Genomic DNA, 23,464 nt, shown 5'->3' on the forward strand with positions numbered 1-23,464 from the left:
AGCTTTCTAATAAGTATTTGTTATATTATATTTAACAGATGGTTGCTGTAAAGAGCTTTGTGATTGGTCAAAAGTTTGTACTTGCCCAATGAATCATCTTGCAACAGAAACTGATGGGAATGAGCATGCTTGATAAACATGGCGATTCGAATTTTCAGGCAGGACATAAGTCTGAATAACCATCTGAAAAATGTGTGGCATTGAGAATAGTTTGAATGCAAAGTCAATGGGAAAGTAATTGGTCAATCTGTATGAAAACTGATCACCAGGACTAGCATTTTGCTTTTTGTGCCATAAAGATCTTTACAGCAATGGCTAACGTGCTAATTATGACAAGGAATTGAACTAGGATAATTTCAAAATTATATAACTCCAAACTGATTAGGGGCCCCGAGTGGCCAAGTGGTCTAAAGCGCTCTCCGTTACGGATCACTGCCATCTCACCTCTGTCTGCGTAGGTTCGAGTCTCGGATTCAGCCAATGTGGGTATGGGAGAAAGCTTGCCAGTAGCTTCTCGAGGGTCGGTGGTTCTTTCCGGTTCTTCCTCCACCATTAATACTGGTCGCCATGTATAGCCTATTGTGTGCTGAAAAATGGTGTTAAACCCTACAAAAACAACAACGAAACTGATTAACTTCCAGAGTTTAAGGCGGGACAACATATAGCTCACTGGTGGGAATTGTTGATATTGTTGCCAGATACCCATGTCTATCAAAGATAGTTATATCTTTGCGGAGTTGTCCTTGCCCACAAGTAGAATCATCCTATTGGTATTATTATTTATATTATGAAATTATTCTAGTTGTGTTAGAATTCAGTAAAAATAGATTAATTATATCATGATAAACATTTGTCACGACTGCTTATGGAACAAGGGCTAATTCAAGAGACCATAACAGCATCATAGTATGTACATTAATCAAAAATCAAGTCTGCACTGTATAACAATGACATAAGGCAGGCTCCTAGCATTTCTTTTTTTCATAATCAGTGTCTCAAATGGATGCTTTTCTGTAATTTTGCATCATTTTCACAGTTGAATTTTTCAACGCAGGATAATATTTTATATTTTATATATGTTTATGTGTTCACAGATCCTGTGTATATGTTCCAGGCTTTTTTAAAAACACTTAATTATTTAGTGTCAAGCCAGATTCTTCACAGCATGTTATATATTATGCTGCATATATTGTACATAACAGATAGAAGGATTCAAGGCAGATTACTTTTGCAACTAACTGAGTTAATACCTTCACTAAGTGAAAGTATTGGCCAAAATTTTTGTGAAATCTCACCAAACTTTTCAGTGAAATTAAAAAGACTCAAATGATGCCATCATGGATTAGGTTTTGTAGCAACAAAGAAAATGAGGACAAGAAAAACCTAAATCTTGTTTGATAATGTCTGTCAAAATAAAATTTATGATCCAATTTAAAAATTATGGTGAATATTTATCATTGATTCCCAACAATGTATAAGAATCGTTAGGCAGTTTAATAGAAACCTGAAGCAGATTTTTTATTGGACGATATTTATGCAGCCTAGTTTTAAGATGGAAACCTTAGGCAGATTTTTTTTCAGGTGGAAATTTCAGGCATTTTTTTTCAGGTAAAATTTTATTTCAGGCAGAAATCTTAGATGGAATTTTTTGCTTAAGCAGAATCTTAGGTCAAATAATCTGCATATTTTCCCTAAAATTCTGCCAGAAATCCACCTAAAGCCCGCTTGAAATTCGCCTAAGCTTCTTTAAGTTTACAGTTAGGCAGAAAACACTTAAGAAACCCATCTGAAATCCCCCTAAAGTACGCCTGGAAAATTTTGTACAGTATTTCAGGCGAATTTTTATTTCAGGTGGAAATCTTATTATTCACGCGGAATATTAGGACAACTAATCTGCATATTTCGCCTAAACTTCCACTGTAAAGTGTTGAATTTTGAATAGTATTGAACCTTAAAGCTGAATGCATTGAGCATTAAAATGTTATCACATTTAAGCCGGAAAAGTCTTTGTGAAGGGTCACTTTGACCTTTCTTCTTTTCTCCCCCCCCCCATGTCAGTATTAAACTTGAAAGGCCAACATATACAACTCACTGAGATTTGACCAGGGCATCGCAATGTTTGATAGGAACCCATGTCAAATAGCCATTTTCAAAGGGAAGTTGATTGCAACATAGGCTGCAGATTCTAGTCTCTCCAAAATCTGACGAAAGAAATGATTATCTTGGGAAAATTTTTGGAACCGCTGTGTACGATTGGTCAGAATAAATTAAGGCATACACTTTGGAAGTAATGTGAATTTGAAGTGATGACCTTGGTCAAAATTCTTAAGTCCAAAATTTTCAGAGAGAGAAGTTTGGCTCCAAGGATGCCTAAAAAGAATAGTGCTTTCCTCGTTAAACAAGAAAAGAGGACCAGGTGGCTGTCTTGTAAGAGAAGACAGGTTTTAGTGCTAGGATGCACAATTTCTGAAACGGAATAGCACTGAGGTATGCAATTTTAATTTTTTACGTAATTTTCTATTTTTTATTGTTTGTTTTATGCAAATGTGTTTGATATGACTAGGATCCATATTATGTATCATTTATTCAGTTTCATGGAAATCTGTTGATGCTAGAGTTGTTTTGCAATTTATCTCTTTAATTTTACAGTTACTAGTTCATTGATAGAATTGACAAATGGCATGCGATCCAAATTTTCATATGTGTAGGATTTCATAGGGTTATATGAAATAATTTTCTTTGTCTGTTAGGACGATACTGATTATCAAGTTTATGATAATTGCATGTTTATATCTGATTTTGTAATGTTTATATAATCTTTTAGGTTAGATATTGCTGTGAGTTAGAATTTTGTGAATTTTATGCAATAGTAATCAAGCATGTGGTAGCATAGTTAAAGAGATACGGCAATGTTAGATACATCACTCACATGTTTATTTATGGTCGGTCGCTGTGAAGCGAGAGTGATGATCTCGAATTATAAGGCCAGAATTTATGCAGTATTTGGATACCTAGTTATGCTTCTGAGTAAAGTAAGTGAGAAAATTGTATGCATGTATAGAAAGTGATACTTATAGAGATTTAAGGGTAATTTTGTCCTTTAAGGAAACAGCTTTGAGAGAGATAGGACAGTCCGAAGACGGAAGTCAGATGTCAGGAAATAGATGACATGTTCAGAATAAAAAGACTAGGAGGTCCAAGGAGAGATTAAGCGTTCAGAATAGGAAGACTAGAGAATAGAAAGATCTGATACACGGGTCATGAGAGGAAGGTGAATGCAATCAGTCATGAACATTGCGCTCTTTTCACCACTTGTAATTATGATGAAATAAATCCAAATTAGACACTGCTATTAAATTCTGTCTACATAACTTTAACTGAACTGGAGTTGCTGCTATTAATTGTTATTGATTAAATTTTTTATTTTTCTTGTCTAAGGGGTCTTGTATTGCATTATATCTTCCCAACAGATTTGCTCAGTTCTCTGTTGATGTTCTATCTATCCATTCACACCGGGCCATAAAATTGAGGGAGGTCATCCCCTTGATAATGCCAGCCAAATCCAATTAACCACCCCTCTTACTAAGAAGGTGACGTTACATCTGCCCTGAATCCGCCGGAATTCTGCTTGAAATTTACCTAAGCTTCCTTAATATGATCAATTATGGTTTAGACAAAAAGTGCTTAAAAACCCATCTGAAATCCACCTAAAAATTTCGTATGGGAAATGCGGAGTCCCTCCTTCTTGAGGGGTCTTGCATGCTGCTAAAGAAGTTGGTCCCAACTCATGAGAAATTTCCTCCACAGCATATAGGTTTGGCTGGAATCAGCTAGATTCCAAGTTTCAGAAGGGTATAATTTGCAAAGTGCACAATGATTTTTTGGTATGCACTTAGAGCAATAGACGAGTACCCATGAGTCCTTCTTGTGGCCACACTGCCCCACAGACTATACTGACATTATTCTGAAAAATGAAATAATGACAATATATTTTAATGTCATGTGTAAACTTGTCTGATAGTTGATCTATTACAGTGTGTACACCCATGTGCATGCATGAGGTAAACAACTGAATGACCCATTTTACATGCCTTTTTCCTTTAGTAAAATAAGAGAATTTCTCTCTGTTGTAACATTTTGCTGAGGAAAGAATGTAGACACACATGCAAAGTGAAGGCATGGACAGTATTAATATAACTGATCAAGGAAACAACAATAACAACAACAAAATTTTACCAATCTTTTTGTTAATCTATTGTTTTAGACAGAGAGAGGAAAACACTAGCCTCTCACTGCCCTTTAATGCTGGGCAGGTTGGGCACAAAAAATTAAAGCTTTACAATAATTATATGCAAGTTATTGCTGCTATTAAAATGACATTTCAGTTTGAATTATTTGATTCTGCTGAGACTAAGAGTCAGCAATTACAGCCTGGAAATGCCCCACAAGAAGCCTTAGGTCTGGGTATTTGTTTCCCTTGCCTCTTGATACAATGGTAATTTGTCAAATAGAGTAATTTGTCAAATTACAGTAAGACTGCCTGGAAATGCCCCACAAGAAGCCTTAGGTCTGGGTATTTGTTTCCCTTGCCTCTTGATACAATGGTAATTTGTCAAATAGAGTAATTTGTCAAATTACAGTAAGACTGCCTGGAAATGCCCCACAAGAAGCCTTAGGTCTGGGTATTTGTTTCCCTTGCCTCTTGATATAATGGTAATTTGTCAAATAGAGTGAAAACTCCCTATCCACAGAACATCTGCAACAACTGAAAAATATTCACTATGGCTTTTATTTTTAGGAGAATGAAGTGTAATAAATGGTTCTGAGAGAACAACAACCTAACTTCCTGCAATGAGAGAGGAAGATGGGCACTCCACCCTGCCATGCTTGAATTCATGCTGATCATGATCAATTGAGACTGGATCTGCAAGGAAATACCTACCATAAGCCAGGTGAGGACCCTGAGATAAAATTATTTTATACATTTTTACCAAAAATACATATATACACATATTCTTGGGACAAAATATAAGTATACCAATTTAAATTCATTTATTTTAAATAGCTTTGTGATCTTTACCTTGAAGACAGAACCCCAATGTGGTATGTGATGCAACTTATAGAGATGATATATAGTTGCACCAAAATTCATCCCTTCATCTGCTGTTTAAGTATACCAAGTTTCATTCCTTCATCATAAATGGCATTAAAAAATTACAGGACAGAAACAAACGTGTGTTAGATGGATAAAATGTGGGAAGTAATGATGCGCATGGGCAGTTGTAATGGTGTCATACTGATCTTGAATTATTTGCTTGCTTAGTTTCTGGCTGCAAATTATATTGGCATATATTTAAATATAAATAAAAAAATTCATTGAATAACTGTTGTTTTTGGGGGGTTTTTTTTGCATACATATCTGGATACATGAAGATGCTCTTAAAATGAAATGAAATTAGATTTATCTCTTTCTCTGATCTCCTCATTTGAGCTTTCCTGATTTGAAAATGGATTATACATGTAACAATATGAAAATTATGACTAAATGGATAATTATTATGGTATGCATTCTGAACAGAAATAATTGAGATTTGAGTATTACTTTAATGACTGTATATTTCTTACCTGGAAATATTCTTGTACTGTTCTTACAATAACCAGTGTTGCTGCAGACATGGGCCAACCAAATATTCCTGTCCCAATTGCAGGAATTCCAATGCTTGTCAGATTCCTTCTGTCTGTTTCCTCCAGACTCTTTAGAACCACTTCTTTCAAATATTCTTCTTCATTATCATTTCCTCCTTGCCAGATGGGGCTTACACAATGAGCAACTATCTTACATTTCAGATTTCCTATTAAAATAAGATGTTGAGAAAATGCTATTTAACTTTTTTTAAAAATGACTGCCAAGACTCTTAACCAGCTTCTGAAACATTTGGAAATAAAGCTGTACAGAAGAAACTATACTAGCTCTTAAAGTGCTACCAGCAACTAATTTAGTCTGTGCATTAAGTGTCAGGGTAACTTTGTTAGCTCATGCAGTCTGTGGCTATAAGTACAGATTTGCAATTGTTTGCATGTTCAGACATTAATTTACAGAACAGTAAAACAAATATGGCCACTTCTTCACTGTCTCAGTGGATCTACTCATTTTTCAAATCAGATTCATTTTCAGGATTTACCCAAGAGGATAAATGATATAAAGAATATAGACACACTCAATATTGAACAGAAATATTTATTTGAAATAGATTCAACCTATCAAGATTGTGTAACACCAAAATCAAACATCACTGACTCTTCAGTTCCAAACTTTCTTAAAATCCAACATAATATGCAGAGCATAGCAATCACAGCTGACTCAAACAAAATTCCAACAATCAAGATATTCTTGGATGAGTATCTACACTTACAGCTGGGCACTCATATAATGGACTGATCTATAAATCTATGATTCTGCCACAGTAACTCTCTACATAACAGTTGGTAAAATTCATGTACAAGGGCCAGACTATACAGAACAGGTAAATTATTTTATCAACACTTGTCAGCAAATGGTAGATAACACCAGTTTGAAATTAATTACCTCTCAGCCAAGGGCTTCAACACCCATCCCTGAAGCCCACAGATCTCAATATCCAGTCAACGGTAATGCAGCTTTACATGAAGTAAGCCAGATTACAATCAATGTGGAGGATACTCCAGGACCCATACATGATAGGTGCAACAAATTCCTTTGAGTTCCTTTTTGGAACCCATAACCTGAGACTTGCACCTCCATGCAGTGCTCAGTAATGATAGGTAATTTCCAGACCCAAGTAGAAAGGTTAGAACAGGAACTCTGTGGCACTAAAATGAAAGAGTCTACACAGTGTTCAAATGGATAAACCAGGTGCAAAAATGGTGTGAAACCCAGACAATACAATACACAAACATGTCAAAGGACCAAAACACAAGGGCCTGTCAGGGCACTCAGACCATACCTAAACCAGCTATTAGAAAAAATCATTATATGCACAAACACATGCAACCTCACCAATTGAACAAGACGTCTCTCGTCTACAGGTATTAGATGGGCAGAGCCAAAAATCAGTTAAAGCAGTACATACTGTAAACAATGACCATCATGTGTCTGAACTCAACATCAAATCCAGGTACAGAAGGAACTGCTCTAAAGACAACCTCCAATTACCCACAGCATGAAGCTAAATTAAATACAAATACTAAATACAGCAGTCAGGAAACTCTCAGTCAGTCTAGTCATGGAAATCAAGAAGTCCAAGCAATGCATCTGAATCCCCCACTTGTCAAAATCAGCAACATAGTTAAAGACAGATCTCTTCTCAAATGGATCATCAATACTCAAAGGAGTAAGAACAAGAGGATTATAATAAAACTGATGTACAAACCCACAGAAGTGCAACTATTAATACTATTACAGAAAAAATATCGGAAATGGATATGTCACCATATCATACTGTAATTCTTCTCATTCATGTGGCAATAATTACAGTAATGGCTGAGTTTTTAAAGGGCATTGAGGATGATTATGAAAGTTTGTTGTATGCCATCAGGTCAAAAAACACAGAGTGTAAAATAACCATCTCAATGAGACCAAATCCACTTGTCCAACAGAAGTACTGCCTTGCTCCTGAAGAACATAGACATACGACTTATAAAAGGGGTTAGGCATGAGTCAGAAAACTGTATTGTGGAGAGCACAGTCATGTAACACAGTGGTGTCTGCATGGAAAACAGATTTGTTGCCATCTTTGTAATGAAAATAGGACATAAGAAAATGTTGTGCACATCCCAATAGGTAGAAGGCAGTGATGTACAGGCCTTTGCAACACATATCCGGAAACAAAATGCATTATAATATGTGTATACTTTTCAATGTAATAATTATAATTCTAAAAAACAGGTTTCAGGCACTATCTGATTTGTGTACAAAATGCAACTTGTTAACATGTAAACAACTGTGTGATACTGTTCAAGTTACTTCTGCCTCTGAGGCTCTTCAAGTGTAGAATATTATATCAATGTCTTCTTGTAGGTATGTAAATCAGTCTCATATTGAATATTCTCATGTGTCCACTACATGTGGTCATGGTATAACAGATGGATCTTGTATGTTATCTTCTTCATGTGTTTATGTCAATAATCAATGTGATGAAAAGAAATGTCAAGTCTAAAAACAATACATTGCATACTATCATATCTGAACATCAGTCCTCTGATCAAAATTATCATGTCTTTGGCCTCCTCAAAAGAGGTCTGCAAGTAATTTCAATGTAAATATTCAACACATCCTCCCTAAACTGAATGAGATTAAATAAATATGACAGCAAACTAGATCAGTCAACATTCTAGGTCTATGTGAAACCTTTCTTTCTGATGATACTGATGACTTGGTTCTCCAAATACAGGGGTTCAACTTTGAAAGAAAAGATAGGGAATCCATGGGAGGTGGGGGTATTCTTCTCTATGTAGACAGTTCCATTAGTTATAACAGATGTGTTGATCTAGAGACTATTGGGGTAGAGAGTATCTGGATTGAAGTAACCCAAGCTTGCACAATCAAATTAGCCAATACTCTTATGTTCAGTTTACAGGCCACCTAGTTCCACAGCTGATTGGATTGATAGATTTGAAGTGCAAATTCAAAAAGAATTACTAAAGGAAGATTTAGAAACTATCATATTAGGTGATTTTAACAGTGACTACATGAAAACTCCACCATTAACATGAACTTTAAAACTTACAACTTTACTCAATTAATAATCTAGATTAATAGATAAAAGAGCTACTATCATTGATATGTCTATACTAATAAACCTCAAAACATAAGTGAAATTAATGCGCCAGTGCACACACTGAGTGACCACTACCCAGTCTCTATAACTTAAGACATGTTCCGAAATCATCTAAAAATTGTCAACACATTGAAATACAAAACAGGGACTTTAAACAGTTTGATGAGGAAATGTTCTTAAACGATTTAGTTTGCAAACCCTACCAATCAGTCTGCAATATACTCAGCTGCTGATGTCAATAATGCCTTAGACAAATGGTTACTCGATGACGGATGTTCAATGCAGCCTTAGACAAGCATGTCCCAATTAAAACAAAGGGTTAAACACCAGATTACACCCAAGTGGATTATCCCTGATATCAATGAGGCTAGGCACCTAAGAGATAATTTCCACAAGAAAAGAAAAACATGAACAGCTATAGAAAGTGGAGGAATAAAACTAAGCACCTGATAGATAAGGCAAAAGATTACCTATGGAAACTCACACCCTATACTACAAGTCATATATTCTTCCAACAATGGATTATTGTTCAAATGTATGGGGAAACTGTGCTAAATCTGAGCTTGACAGGATTTATAAACTTCAGAAACTAGCAACATGTGTAATTTTAGATGCATCTATTGATCATCCCTCAAAAGCATTGTTTACAGAACTCAAATGGTTCACAATATATAACAGGACAGATTTTAACAAGGCAGTTCTTTTATATAAATATCTACATGGAACTGCACCAGAGTATCTTCAGGACTTATTCAGGCCTTTTTCAACACAATACCAGTTGAGATCAATATCACATGGAAACCTTCTAGCACCAAAACCAAGAACAGCAATTTGAAAAAAGCTTCCAATACTCTGGTACAGTTCTGTGGAACAAGCTGCCACTACATTTAAAATCTGCTGAAAATATGACAGTATTTAAGAAGAGATATCATGAGCATGTATGTATTTCTAACAGATAATGGAATTTAGTAGTTTAATACTAAACATGTTAAAATAAACAGTAATTATTGCTCTCTTCATATAATGTGCATTGTTATACTCTCCTTAAGAGGGTCTCAAGGGAGAATAGTTCTTGACTAATGAGTCACCCTCTATAAATGAAGTATTATTATTATTATTATTACTGTCTTATTCTTAAAAATTGGCAATCGCTTCGCAATTTTTGTTTTAAACTCTGGAACACCTGTTCTGAATAAATTTTGTCAGGTTTCAACATGGGCACAGTACCATGTACTGTATATAAATTATAATCTAATTAATCAGTGCAAACTTGCTGAATGAAAACTTCTAACTCAAACTTGAAATGTGTCCAAAGGACACAGATGCACCCCACTCTCTTCCTTGAATGTAAGTGGTGCAGGAAGAAAGAGCAATAATCCTGGCACAATTTAAGCATATAGGTTTTTAACTTCCAAAAGGTTTATATTCTAAGGATAACTATGACATCAATACTTCTATTTAAAACATAATGACCTTTGTTACAAAATGTACCCCTTTCCTTCAACAAAAGTGTACCCTTTGTTCATGATGCCCCTACTACAGTGTAAGAAATTCCTAGCTGAAACACAATAATTGTATACACTATCAATAATTCACACTGTACATACAAATGTCACATGCCCATGGCTTGCAAAATTAACCACAAAAAAACATGTCAAGTTTAGCTATTAAATAACTGCTCAAACCCTTCTCTCTCTTTAAAATTTTTTTCTAGCTATGCATTCTATCCTCTATTAAACTCTTCCTTTTCTCCTGATCAACATATAATCTACATTAATACTATATATATATATTCCCTGATAAACTTTATCTGTCAATTACTGGCATGCATTTTTAATGTGCAAAAAAAATTAAAAAAATAAAAAAATAAGCTAATTACAAAAAAACTATGTTTTTTTATATACAGAAAAGCATCCCATATTTGATTTTACCTTATTTGAAACAGTCACTGTAATACTGTAATTTTGATTGAGCTCACATTTCCCAAAGGCAAGTTCAATTTTTCCATCAGCTTAATGCCCTGGGACATATTTATAAACTTTCAAATTCAGATATATTATGGGACATTTAAATTTTAAAAAGAATTAAATGGAAATAAGAGTTCTTAAAGCATTGCCAGTCTATGTGTACACAGAAAAAACCATATTACATTAACAGTTGCTGTGTATATATGGAAAACACAGTCACTGCATACATAAAACATGCCAAATTACATGCATGGAAAACATGTATACAGGCACTATCTATAGATTAGAATCATATTTGCCCTTTGTGATATTAGGATTTTGAAACAGCCATGTATTTTGATGTCGCTATATTGTATTAAAAAAACAGTAACATCATTCAAAACTATGGTTCTGAAAAAAAAATGGTATTAGGGACTGACCATGTAATATTTCTGTTGGTGAGGAGGGGCTCAACAAAATATTCTTACTTTCAATCTAAGAAAATAAGAAAAACTAATTATATCCATTACATTAGATGGAAAGCAAATTATCTTCAGATTAAACAAAGAAAAAATTATCTTCATTCGAAAGAAAATCCCAACCCACCCCCAATCATCTGATTCTTACTAAGCGATAAATGATGCAAAACAACTACTGGATATTTTAAAAGGTTCTGTAACAGCAAGAAATGAATATGCAAGATGGATGCATCGGGTATTAAAATTTTACACCGACATGTACATGTATGTTTACAGTAGTTCCTAACTACAATTAAGACACCTCAGTTTAACACATATATAGTAAGAGTGAGTTTTGAAATCAGAAGAGAATTTGGGAAGAGGAGGTTAACTTGAAACTCTCCTTTTCCAAGTAAAATTGTACACTTTTAGAAGTTTGGTTCTGTCCCTGAATTTTTCTTTTACTTATTGTGCATTTTACTTTGTGGCTTATTACAATCCTCTATAAAATGAAAATTCAAGTAAAATATATTCTATCACAGAAATGTCCATTAGTACATTACAAGTGCTTGTAATTTACCTCAGAACAAGATAATTTTGCCTACAACATTGTACACAATGTATCATGCTCTCCAGAACATTATGATATTGAAGAAATGCAGCTTCTTCTTTATACAGGGTATATTCTCAAACTAAGACTATTGACCATAAAAACTTGATCAAATGGAGGGCATATTCAAATTCTAGGCGGTATTTTAAAAAAGGATGCATGACTTGCAAATATGATGCACTATTTTTACAAATCAGGTTGATATTTTGATGTGATTCAATCTTGAGAAATTAGTATGTAGTATGCGTGCTTGTAATTTAACACCATAGTACTAGGAACTAGCCATGTATAACAATATAGCACACATGTATGCCTATCCAGTACAGCATTATACTGATGAACCAAGGTGTCTTGTATAGTAAGTTCTAATGAACTTTCAGGAAAGAAATATATCCCACCCCCACCCCTTTCTCTCACTGAGATGACTACATACCTGCCAACCTTCCAGATATTGTTGGGGGGGGGGATTCTGAGACTCAAAAAGGTAGTGTTTCATTGTCCTTATTAAAGTAGAGTCAGTGTATAAAATCCAGATAAGAAATGCTGTAAAATTGAGAATAATTTATCTATTTGACTGTTTAAGCCCTGAGAAAATGATTGAAAATTCAAATTAAGACAATAAAATGTTACTATGAAGCTTCCATACACCAATGATAACCCAGCATTGTCACATAATGAACACACACGTGCACTCTCACATAATCACAGTACTACAAACATGCAATAAAAAATACATAAAGTTTCAATTTATAAAATGAAAGAGGGGTTGGGGGTGTTAAACTAATCTTAATTAATACTACTAGTGCACTGCTTCCCTTTTTCGGGGTTCTGGTTCCTAGTCCCCAGTCCAAGCTAAAATTATTTCATCATCAAATTAGTACTGAAGGGTCTGAATTAACCAGAACATGATCCCATTCTGATTCATTAGTCACAGCCAACATGTGGATATACCTTTCTCGTTTAACTTGGAATGAGAGCGCACAACATCAGATTGGGGTGGGAGGAGATAATCTATGCAACAGTAGCAGATAAGTATTACATAATTAAATTTAGTCTTACCCACCACCACCAAAAAACCACTCTACATTTTACTAGCAGTAATACAATACTTGCTACTTTTGCATTGCATGAATTTACATTCAGAAGGCGGCTGATGGCCTCCACAAAACTGATACATAAAACAATTTCACTGATGTTCATGTCTTACCTGCTACTACTGCATTGCTGAATTAACCAGTTATTAAAGGTGGCTGATGGCCTCCACAAAACTAATACAGAAAAAAACTGCACTGACCCTGATACCTTAACTGCTACTATTGCATTGCTGAATTAACCAGTTACGAAGGAAACTGATAGCATCCAGAAAACTGACATAGAAATTACAGCTGCTAATTTAAGCTGATAAGAAAACATACTCATTTAGAAGCCAATCCACTTATCAAATATTTTGAAATCTACTTATCTAATTTCTGGTTCTGTCACAAGCATTAAGAGGACTCAGACTTGAAATCTTAGTAGAAGAACTGAACTACTGAAGATATCCAATTCATATCCAGAAACCCTGACTTACAAAGAATACAAACCAAGTCACATTTACTGCTAAATCAGGAGCAACCCTTCTCCACTAACAAAGCATGAAGTTCACTCCTCAGTGATGCTGAATACAGCAGGAAAACAGTCTTAAGGGTAAAGTTCTTGAAAGAAACTTCACTAAAAGGTTCATTGGGGAGTTCTGAAAATGGCACAAGGATGAAAAATGCACTTGACAGGAATGTGGGTGAGTTTAAAATTGTTTCATGCTCTCAATCGTGGAAACTAGTTGTTAAAAGTATATGAAATTTGCACTTTCTTACCACAGAACAATACCAGAGGGATAACAACCTTAATATAGGAATATCTCAGGTTACGTCAAGAAATTTCTCAAATTGAAGCAAGTATCTAGAGGCTATCCATCACCATGTCAGACTCGAGACAAAGTGAAATTCAAAGAACATAATTTTGGAATACATGGAAAAGAACAAAGGAAGAAAATCGTTTGCCAAAGTCATGTTAAGTTGCTTGTCGGGAAAATTGGTGCAACGTCTAATATTACTCAGGATGGAATGCTTGGATCCAAAAGATTCCACCAAGGCATTAGTGTTCAAAATACTGCCGGGCATCGGAAACTCAAAATACCTGATGACAGCAGAAAGACAGGGCAGTCAAGGTGGGTGCACTTCATGGTAATTTTGTTTGACAAGCCTGTAGTCACCACTAAGGACCCGCGTTACTGGTCCATCAAATGCACCATTCCTTCTGCTGCCTGCTAAACTCGTGGCCCCTGGAAAACTTTACAAAGTCACACACTTGATCTGTCCAGAAACAAATGACTGGACATCCATCAATATATGCACAACCAGTGCACAATAGACAGGTGGGGTTTGTGTTCCATGGGGTTTTCCTGTGCCTGCACTTACCCAACAACCAACAAAATTATTTCAATTAGGCTCCAAAGAACAAAAAAATAATCAAGAACCCAGACTGAGCAGACAACATTTACCCTAGATCTAAAACTTTGAAGGAGAACAACAATTTGCTGAAGCACCTAGAGCAAGGCACAGAAACCCTTCAAAATTAACAAAAGGAATACAGAAAGTACACAAATAATAAACATTTGACCAATACAAAAGGTATGTGATTGGTTTCTTGACCCAGTTAAGTACCTGGCCACCAGTTTGTGTGTGTGTGTGTGTGTGTGTGTGTGTGTGGTTTGGATTTTTAATATAGCTTTAACAATTTTTCAGTCATATCACTATTACGTCTGCAGTGTGGCAGTTGATAGCGATGACTGGCACTGAGGCACCATGCTGCAGACATGTATCATGATGTCCCATGCAGTCACATTATCCTAACACCAGGCTGACCAGTCCTAACACTAACCTCTTAATGCTGAGCTCCTTGCGAGGCAGCTGTTAGCATCATTTTTATAAGTCTTTGGCCTGACTTGGTCGGGGTTCAAACTCATGCATCCAAGGTGCATGCTCTAACCACTTAGGCCATCAGAGTGTCCTGGACACCATTGTAAAATTCCATAGTTATCAATAATTTTCTTCAGTATGTTTTTCAGAGCATTCAACATTGACAGCCTAAAATTGAATAAGCTTGATTCAATTATATTATTATTAAAATTCTGAACAACATTGAATATTTAAGTAAATGTTCAAACATGAATATGTTGACACAGACTTTAGTAGAAGCCTGCTCTTACAAAGTCTAATCAAGTTTTGTGAGAAATAGGAATGGGTAAATCATCCAGTATATTTGGAGAATTACAATATATCTTCCTTATACTAAGTGACAAAAATGACTAAATACAGACAACACTATTTAGGACATTGAAAGGGTAAATTATTGGTATCATAACTGTGCCCATAATTCTTTGCATTTTGGATAAAGGGAATATAACCACTCAGGACCAAAACCACTTACCTCCTTTGGTGTAGACAACATCTCCATCCATCAATTTCTGACGTCTCAGTTGTGTGCATTCACTAAGAATCACAGTTCCTCCTGGATAACGAAAATAAAAATCATAGGTGAAGAAAAAAAGTGGTTTATTCAGGCACTGAATCTGTGGGTTTTCATCTGAAGAATCAGATCAAAATTCATGATAGTTGTAAGATAGTTAAGGTCATAAATTTAATGTTTTTGATTATGTAAAAAATATAGTATGTCTACTATTATATTAATAATAACTCAGAAATCAGCCCTAAGGTGTCACATAGGGTCAGGAAATACTGCATTGATCAAAAACTCTTCATTCAAGATGCAAGAAAAAACATAATAGTCAATCAGACACCATTAACTTAAATGTTTTGGAAGAGAATGATAATTATCAAACTATGTTCTCTTGATATGGAGCCCAATACATTTGGTTGACATCCATGATAACCTACAAACATCATATTCAAATTTGGTTCAAATTCCAGAGCTCCTTTGAAGTCATTAGGCAGAAATGAAATTTGTTATCAACAGACCTAATAACAGACAGAAAGAGACACTGCTATATACCCCTCACTCCATGAAATATGATAGGTAGATAATAAATGAATACACACCTTTCTCGACAACTGCTTTTGCAAGTCCACCTGAATGATCCAGCATTTTGTTACAAGGGTTAATCAATATGTGGATGTCAAGGTCAGTGATGTCTCCATGAAAAATTGACATTGTTCTTCCTCCAAGCATTTTACAACTGAGACATTCAACTGGATGCTGCAGATGCTTCTGAAGCTGCAGTTGGGATTCTTCTGGTGATGTCTGATCATCTTCTTGATTTCTTAAATCAATAGTACATTTGTTTACATATTCTATGTGCTTGATTAATTCTTCTCCTTTATCGGAACATAGGTACTTGCATATGCCAGGTTTTTCAATTGATGTCTGCTTACAACACATCTGCTCTAACAAAGTAGACATCTTATCCTCTGCTTCACGTAGACCCTTTTGTGTTCCTTGCAGTGTAATAACACCCTGACTAAGGTCAATAGTCACCATGTTCTTTTGCTGACTCTTGCAAATTTCATCAATCTGGGGTTTCTTCCATTGCTCAAGGTATCTTATTTTACGAGGATCCACAGTAACAGTTTGTCTGTGCAATGCATTTGCACTTAGAAAGTCTTGGACAGTCTCAATGATTTTACCAGCATATTGATCTGTTGCAGTTATTTCAATGGTCGAATTCTGCACATGAACATGTATAATGGTATGCCCTTGGTGCTGTCTATTGATATCTGCTACCATTGATTTCCAGGCATCTGAGTTGATGACTCCACTTTGCTCAGGTGTCATATTAATGGTGTTTTCCACCAGGCATGTCTTGATAATTTGGATGCCTTCATTAGCTTTCTGGTCAGATACATCGCATACGATTACACAATTGCCATCAATTTCCCATATACCCAAATATCCTTTTTCTTCAAGTCTCTGTCTTACATAATCACATGTTTCTTTCATTGCCAAAAGTTCCATTTTACTTCTTGAGTAGTCTGGCATGGAAGATTTGGCCATTGTCTGTATTGTTTCATACATAAGTAGTTGAGCTTGTTTTATATCAAGTAAGATTCCTTCAAAAACAATCTTATCATCTCTTTGCTGGATTGTACATTTCACCTCTCTACATTTCTTATGAACTTTGTCTGGAAAATTAACAGCTGATAAAAAGTTGATTTCTCGCCTTTGCAAGATCTTAGTATCAGATGTTCGTTGTTTCTTTAGCTCCAGTTCTTTTTCTCCATCATAAATGATCTGTTTCAGATTATTGGATACATGACTCACCATGTCTTTAAAGCCAACAACTCTGATGATATTGTGCTGCTGATCTGTGCAGACAATCACATCTTCTGGATTTGGAATCTGAACCTTCTGAAGGTTTGTGACAGTGCTGGGCAACAGATCGGGTATTATCTGACGCTCAAAACAATCCAACTGTTTTATGTATTCTTCCAACTTTTGTTCTGCAGTATCTTTCCATGTTTTTGCTAACCTTTTGACTCCTTCAATTTCAGCTGTAAGCACAGGAAAGACTTCCAATCTATCTGAATTGTCTGAAGGGACCACCAGCCTTCCATGTGCTTTTGACATTTCTTGTTCAAGCCTAACCTTTGCATTTGGAACTTGTTTGAAGAATGCAATGATGTGAAGATTGACCTTAAAGACAAATGAATCTGGATTCTGGAACTTTCCTCTGTTTTCAACACTAGTGGTTCTACCAATACATGGATGAAACAGCTGTAACTGTATCTCAGAGTTGTCCAACGTGTGTTTTCGCCCAAGAACTGAGTCAACAACTGCAGTAGAAATTTTTTTACTCACAATGTTAAAGATAAATAAAAGAAAATTGCATTCTCTTGTTCAGTATGAAATTTGTACATAATGTGAAAGTGGTAAATGCTTTGTTAAAGAAAATTCTAACCATCTTACTTAATTAACTCCCCAGTCTCCCATGTTCCCCATAAATAATGTGGTACAGTTAACCCTGCAGGTGAGTGTATTTCTACACACATTCATCCCACATCACGAATTAATATGGCACAGTCACCAGTGGGTTTTTTTCTCCACACTACACCATTTTATGAATTCAATTCAACCATTAAATTTTAGTTTTTATATCATGAGAAAACAGTGAAGAAACAAAAAAATCATATTTTTTTTGTAAACAACTGCTGGAAAACGGAGAATAAATCAGCAGAGGGGGTAATTACCTGACTTACTCACTCAGGTGGAAATCCTTTGGAAATTTCATCCAAAGAAATTGAACAAGATCTTAAAATACTGACATCAGTGTCTTCAACACACTTAAAGTTGGTACTGTCTTATTTTTTAAAACAATTTTTCATGATCTTAGTTCTGGGACAATTAAAAAATTTAACCTCCAATTAGTTGATTGTTATGTTGTTAAGACTGCAATATCATTTAACCCCCAACTTGTTGATTGTCATGTTGTATAGACTGCAATATCATTTTACCCCCAACTTGTTGATTGTCATGTTGTATAGACTGCAATATCATTTTACCCCCAACTTGTTGACTGTCATGTTGTTAAGACTGAAATATCATTTTACCCCCAACTTGTTGATTGTCATGTTAAATAGACTGCAATATCATTTTACCCCCAACTTGTTGATTGTCATGTTGTTAAGACTGAAATATCATTTTACCCCCAACTTGTTGATTGTCATGTTAAATAGACTGCAATATCATTTTACCCCCAACTTGTTGATTGTCATGTTGTTAAGACTGCAATATCATTTTACCCCCAACTTGTTGATTGTCATGTTGTATTGACTGAAATATCATTTTACCCCCAACTTGTTGATTGTCATGTTGTATAGACTGAAATATCATTTTACCCCCAACTTGTTGATTGTCATGTTGTATAGACTGAAATATCATTTTACCCCCAACTTGTTGATTGTCATGTTGTATTGACTGAAATATCATTTTACCCCCAACTTGTTGATTGTCATGTTATATAGACTGAAATATCATTTTACCCCAACTTGTTGATTGTCATGTTGTATTGACTGAAATATCATTTTACCCCCAACTTGTTGATTGTCATGTTGTATTGACTGAAATATCATTTTACCCCCAACTTGTTGATTGTCATGTTGTATTGACTGAAATATCATTTTACCCCCAACTTGTTGATTGTCATGTTATATAGACTGCAATATCATTTTACCCCCAACTTGTTAATTGTCATGTTGTATAGACTGAAATATCATTTTACCCCCAACTTGTTGATTGTCATGTTATATAGACTGAAATATCATTTTACCCCCAACTTGTTGATTGTCATGTTGTATTGACTGAAATATCATTTTACCCCCAACTTGTTGATTGTCATGTTGTATTGACTGAAATATCATTTTACCCCCAACTTGTTGATTGTCATGTTGTATTGACTGAAATATCATTTTACCCCCAACTTGTTGATTGTCATGTTATATAGACTGCAATATCATTTTACCCCCAACTTGTTGATTGTCATGTTGTTAAGACTGCAATATCATTTTACCCCCAACTTGTTGATTGTCATATTGTATAGACTGAAATATCATTTTACCCCCAACTTGTTGATTGTCATGTTATATAGACTGCAATATCATTTTACCCCCAACTTGTTGATTGTCATGTTGTATAGACTGAAATATCATTTTACCCCCAACTTGTTGATTGTCATGTTGTTAAGACTGCAATATTATTTTACCCCCAACTTGTTGATTGTCATGTTGTATTGATTGAAATATCATTTTACCCCCAACTTGTTGATTGTCATGTTGTATAGACTGAAATATCATTTTACCCCAACTTGTTGATTGTCATGTTGTTAAGACTGCAATATTATTTTACCCCCAACTTGTTGATTGTCATGTTGTATTGATTGAAATATCATTTTACCCCCAACTTGTTGATTGTCATGTTGTATTGACTGAAATATCATTTTACCCCCAACTTGTTGATTGTCATGTTGTATAGACTGAAATATCATTTTACCCCCAACTTGTTGATTGTCATGTTGTACTGACTGAAATATCATTTTACCCCCAACTTGTTGATTGTCATGTTGTATTGACTGAAATATCATTTTACCCCCAACTTGTTGATTGTCATGTTGTATTGACTGAAATATCATTTTACCCCCAACTTGTTGATTGTCATGTTGTATTGACTGCAATATCATTTTACCCCCAACTTGTTGATTGTCATGTTATATAGACTGCAATATCATTTTACCCCCAACTTGTTGATTGTCATGTTATATAGACTGAAATATCATTTTACCCCCAACTTGTTGATTGTCATGTTGTATTGACTGAAATATCATTTTACCCCCAACTTGTTGATTGTCATGTTGTATTGACTGAAATATCATTTTACCCCCAACTTGTTGATTGTCATGTTGTATAGACTGAAATATCATTTTATCCCCAACTTGTTGATTGTCATGTTGTATTGACTGAAATATCATTTTACCCCCAACTTGTTGATTGTCATGTTATATAGACTGCAATATCATTTTACCCCCAACTTGTTGATTGTCATGTTATATAGACTGCAATATCATTTTACCCCCAACTTGTTAATTGTCATGTTGTATAGACTGAAATATCATTTTACCCCCAACTTGTTGATTGTCATGTTGTATTGACTGCAATATCATTTTACCCCCATCTTGTTGATTGTCATGTTGTATAGACTGCAATATCATTTTACCCCCAACTTGTTGATTGTCATGTTGTATAGATGAAATATCATTTTACCCCCAACTTGTTGATTGTCATGTTGTATAGACTGCAATATCATTTTAACAAGAAAAAACAAACTATTACTTCAAGATTCTTGACAGACTAAACATATACTGAATAAACAAGACTGTTATAAATTAGACTTATATAATTGTTTGAGAAATTAATAAATATATTTGACTTTATTCTGTTTTCTTCTTATGTCTATCTGAAATATTCCCCCTGGCCTATGACAAACATTTAGCATTACACCAATGTTGTACCCATATTAACAATAACTTTTTCCTTTAATATTGACACTTTATGCAATATTGCAATGAATTGTCAAAAGTCACATGTAATCACATGATGCAAATTAATGTCCCTTGTTCATTAAAATGTGGTACCAGTAACACAATCAAAATAACACCAGGTGATGCTTCATTGCTCACATAGCATCACCACATATAAACTGAACAGTTTTCATTGCTGAATCATGCAGGCACTTCTGCACTAAAGTTAATTAAACTCAAGAAATCAATGAAATAATACCATGAAAATATCTGCATTAAGAATGCTTTCATGTAAGCAATCGTATGTGTATGATTACCTCACTGTGGTAAACATGGTAATACTACTGAGTAATGGCCTGATACACATCTAAGTACTACAGCAGTGAGGGCAATAAATTCAGTATATGATAAAGAATATATACAATGATAGAATGCAAGAAAAAGTTTTGAAGTTGATTAACTGTTGTGTGTGTTGCTTCTGCATTTGAAATGTTTATGAAAAAAAAGACAAAGAAAGAGAGCTAGGGGACAGAGGAATGGCTGGATTAAAAGTTAATTGATTTTGATTAAAAATAGAACAAAGATGACATTATCATGTCACAAAATTTGCTCTTTACCAAAGTCAATTTCTGGGTTTAAAACAATTAACTAGCTTGGTCTGTTGTTAGAAAACTAAAAATGTATTACTCCCTGCCAAATCAACCAATTATAGTCAAAGGGAGGTGCCATTAAGCTTGCTGAAGTCAATAATGCATAGGATAGTGATTAAATTATTGTTGGTGTTAAGCTGAAAAATATAAAACTAAAAAGGGATCAATGATTAGCTATTCAAAACTTTATTTTAGTCTATGTTATGGAGATTCTTTAATGAATACATAATGATTACATGAATATATGCCCATTATGTGTTTAATGCAAAGACACAAAAAATAACAATTATGTTTAATTGTCCTGAGTGTTACATTCATTATTGTACCAATGAGAAAGTGAGAGTATCAGATATGAAAGTGGAAATAAATATAAAGAAAAAAAATATGACATAAAAGAGAATCATTACATCATGACTGAAGCCTCAAGTTTTCATGTCCATACTGCAGGTACATTGTTAACATATTTCTCCTTGATTCATACAATGTTAGATGTATTACTTTTATTATAAATTTGACCATGGAATATTACAAGAATATGTGGTTTAGGTAATAATTCTTGACACTGATCTCTACTGATTGTCATATTAATATCAATCACATACTGAACACTTTTCAAGATTACATTATGTATTTAAAGAACAATGTCTCAACCTGTCATTTCACAACTTACCATGTAAGTTTGTAATTCTCATTGAACATCTTTCTTTTAATTATTCATTACATATTTTTCTGTCTAAAAATATATATCAAGCATTTGCCATTCAGCCATGTTGTAGCGAAGATGTGATATTTTGCTGTGATGAAAAGTAGTCTGTTTCCTTGTTTATATTGCAGGTCAAGTCATGCAATAAAAATCTGTCAGTCAGTTGAAGTCTTGTGACATTATTTCGAATCCTGTGACATTTACTTTTATAGTCACTGATGTGATAATCAAGGCATAATACTGCAAACACTGAAACATGCAATTGTGGCATCAAAAGAAAATAATACTTAAAATGTTGTAATAGTGTCAGACATAATAATTCTTACAGCAGAAACATGTTACTGTATACTTGCTGTATTTTTGTTGTAGTAGGTTTTAACGCCATTTTTCAGCACAAGATAGGCTATACATGGCAGCCAGTACAAATGGTGGAGGAAGAACCTGGGAAACCCCTGGAAAGAACCACTGACCCACAAGAAGCTACTGGCAAGCTTTCTCACATAACCACATTAGCTGAATCCAAGACTCAAACTCACGCAGACAGAGGTGAGATGGCAGTGATCCATAACAGTGAGCGCTTTAGACCACTTGGCCACTCGGGGCCCCTGTTACTGTAAACTTGCAAATCAACAAATGAAAAAAATATGATGGTGTTGACATTGATGGAGTAGGGGTGTGGGTAAATAAAAAATTTAATTTCTGCTCAAGTGGTATATGTTTATAGTAATAAAATATATAACAGAGATATAACAGCTTAGACTGAAGACAGAAGCAGTGATCAAGTAAATCTCTTAGCTTGTAATTATTTATGTATGTACCACCATGAAGGTATCCTTACTGACCTCAACCAATTGCAATAGGTTAATCCTTAATAATGAAGATATATGTGTAATATGGGGCAAAATTCCCACTGTTCATTTTATGAGGGTAATATATTGTACACTGTAAGAGAAAATGCTTTCCAGTTTCTAGTTCACCAAGTAAAAATACATTGCTAGATGACAAATGGTGTTTGAAAAGATCTTTGTGTAATACACTAATACCAAGTCAAAGTCATGTGCATAATTTGTGTTATTCTTCCTCCTTTATAATACCAGATAAGGACTTTTTCAATATTCATATTTAGGTTGGTTTTAAAAGATTATAATGAAGTTTTTTTCTGAACTTTCAAAAGAAAACAGATTCCTAACCACAACATACTTTGGTAAAAATGAACT

General features: G+C 34.6%; 1 protein-coding gene across 1 annotated transcript in view; it reads right to left on the bottom strand.

Annotated features, from left to right (window-relative positions):
- The window catches only part of LOC149771452 (protein mono-ADP-ribosyltransferase PARP14-like), a gene marked incomplete at its 3' end in the record, with an annotated part of 155,359 nt that overhangs the window by 89,729 nt on the left and 42,166 nt on the right, over nt 1-23,464 (bottom strand). Inside the window, exons 8-10 of the mRNA XM_089948430.1 lie at nt 15,928-17,658; nt 15,299-15,379; nt 5,626-5,852 (exon numbers count right to left, since the gene is read on the bottom strand). Coding sequence (XP_089804556.1) covers nt 5,626-5,852; nt 15,299-15,379; nt 15,928-17,658 — 2,039 coding nt within the window. The remainder of the gene's footprint in view (nt 1-5,625; nt 5,853-15,298; nt 15,380-15,927; nt 17,659-23,464) is intronic.

This window comes from Sinohyriopsis cumingii, unplaced genomic scaffold (genome assembly GCF_028554795.1).
Source record: "Sinohyriopsis cumingii isolate HCF-2022 unplaced genomic scaffold, ASM2855479v2 utg001838l, whole genome shotgun sequence".
Classification (NCBI taxonomy): domain Eukaryota; kingdom Metazoa; phylum Mollusca; class Bivalvia; order Unionida; family Unionidae; genus Sinohyriopsis; species Sinohyriopsis cumingii.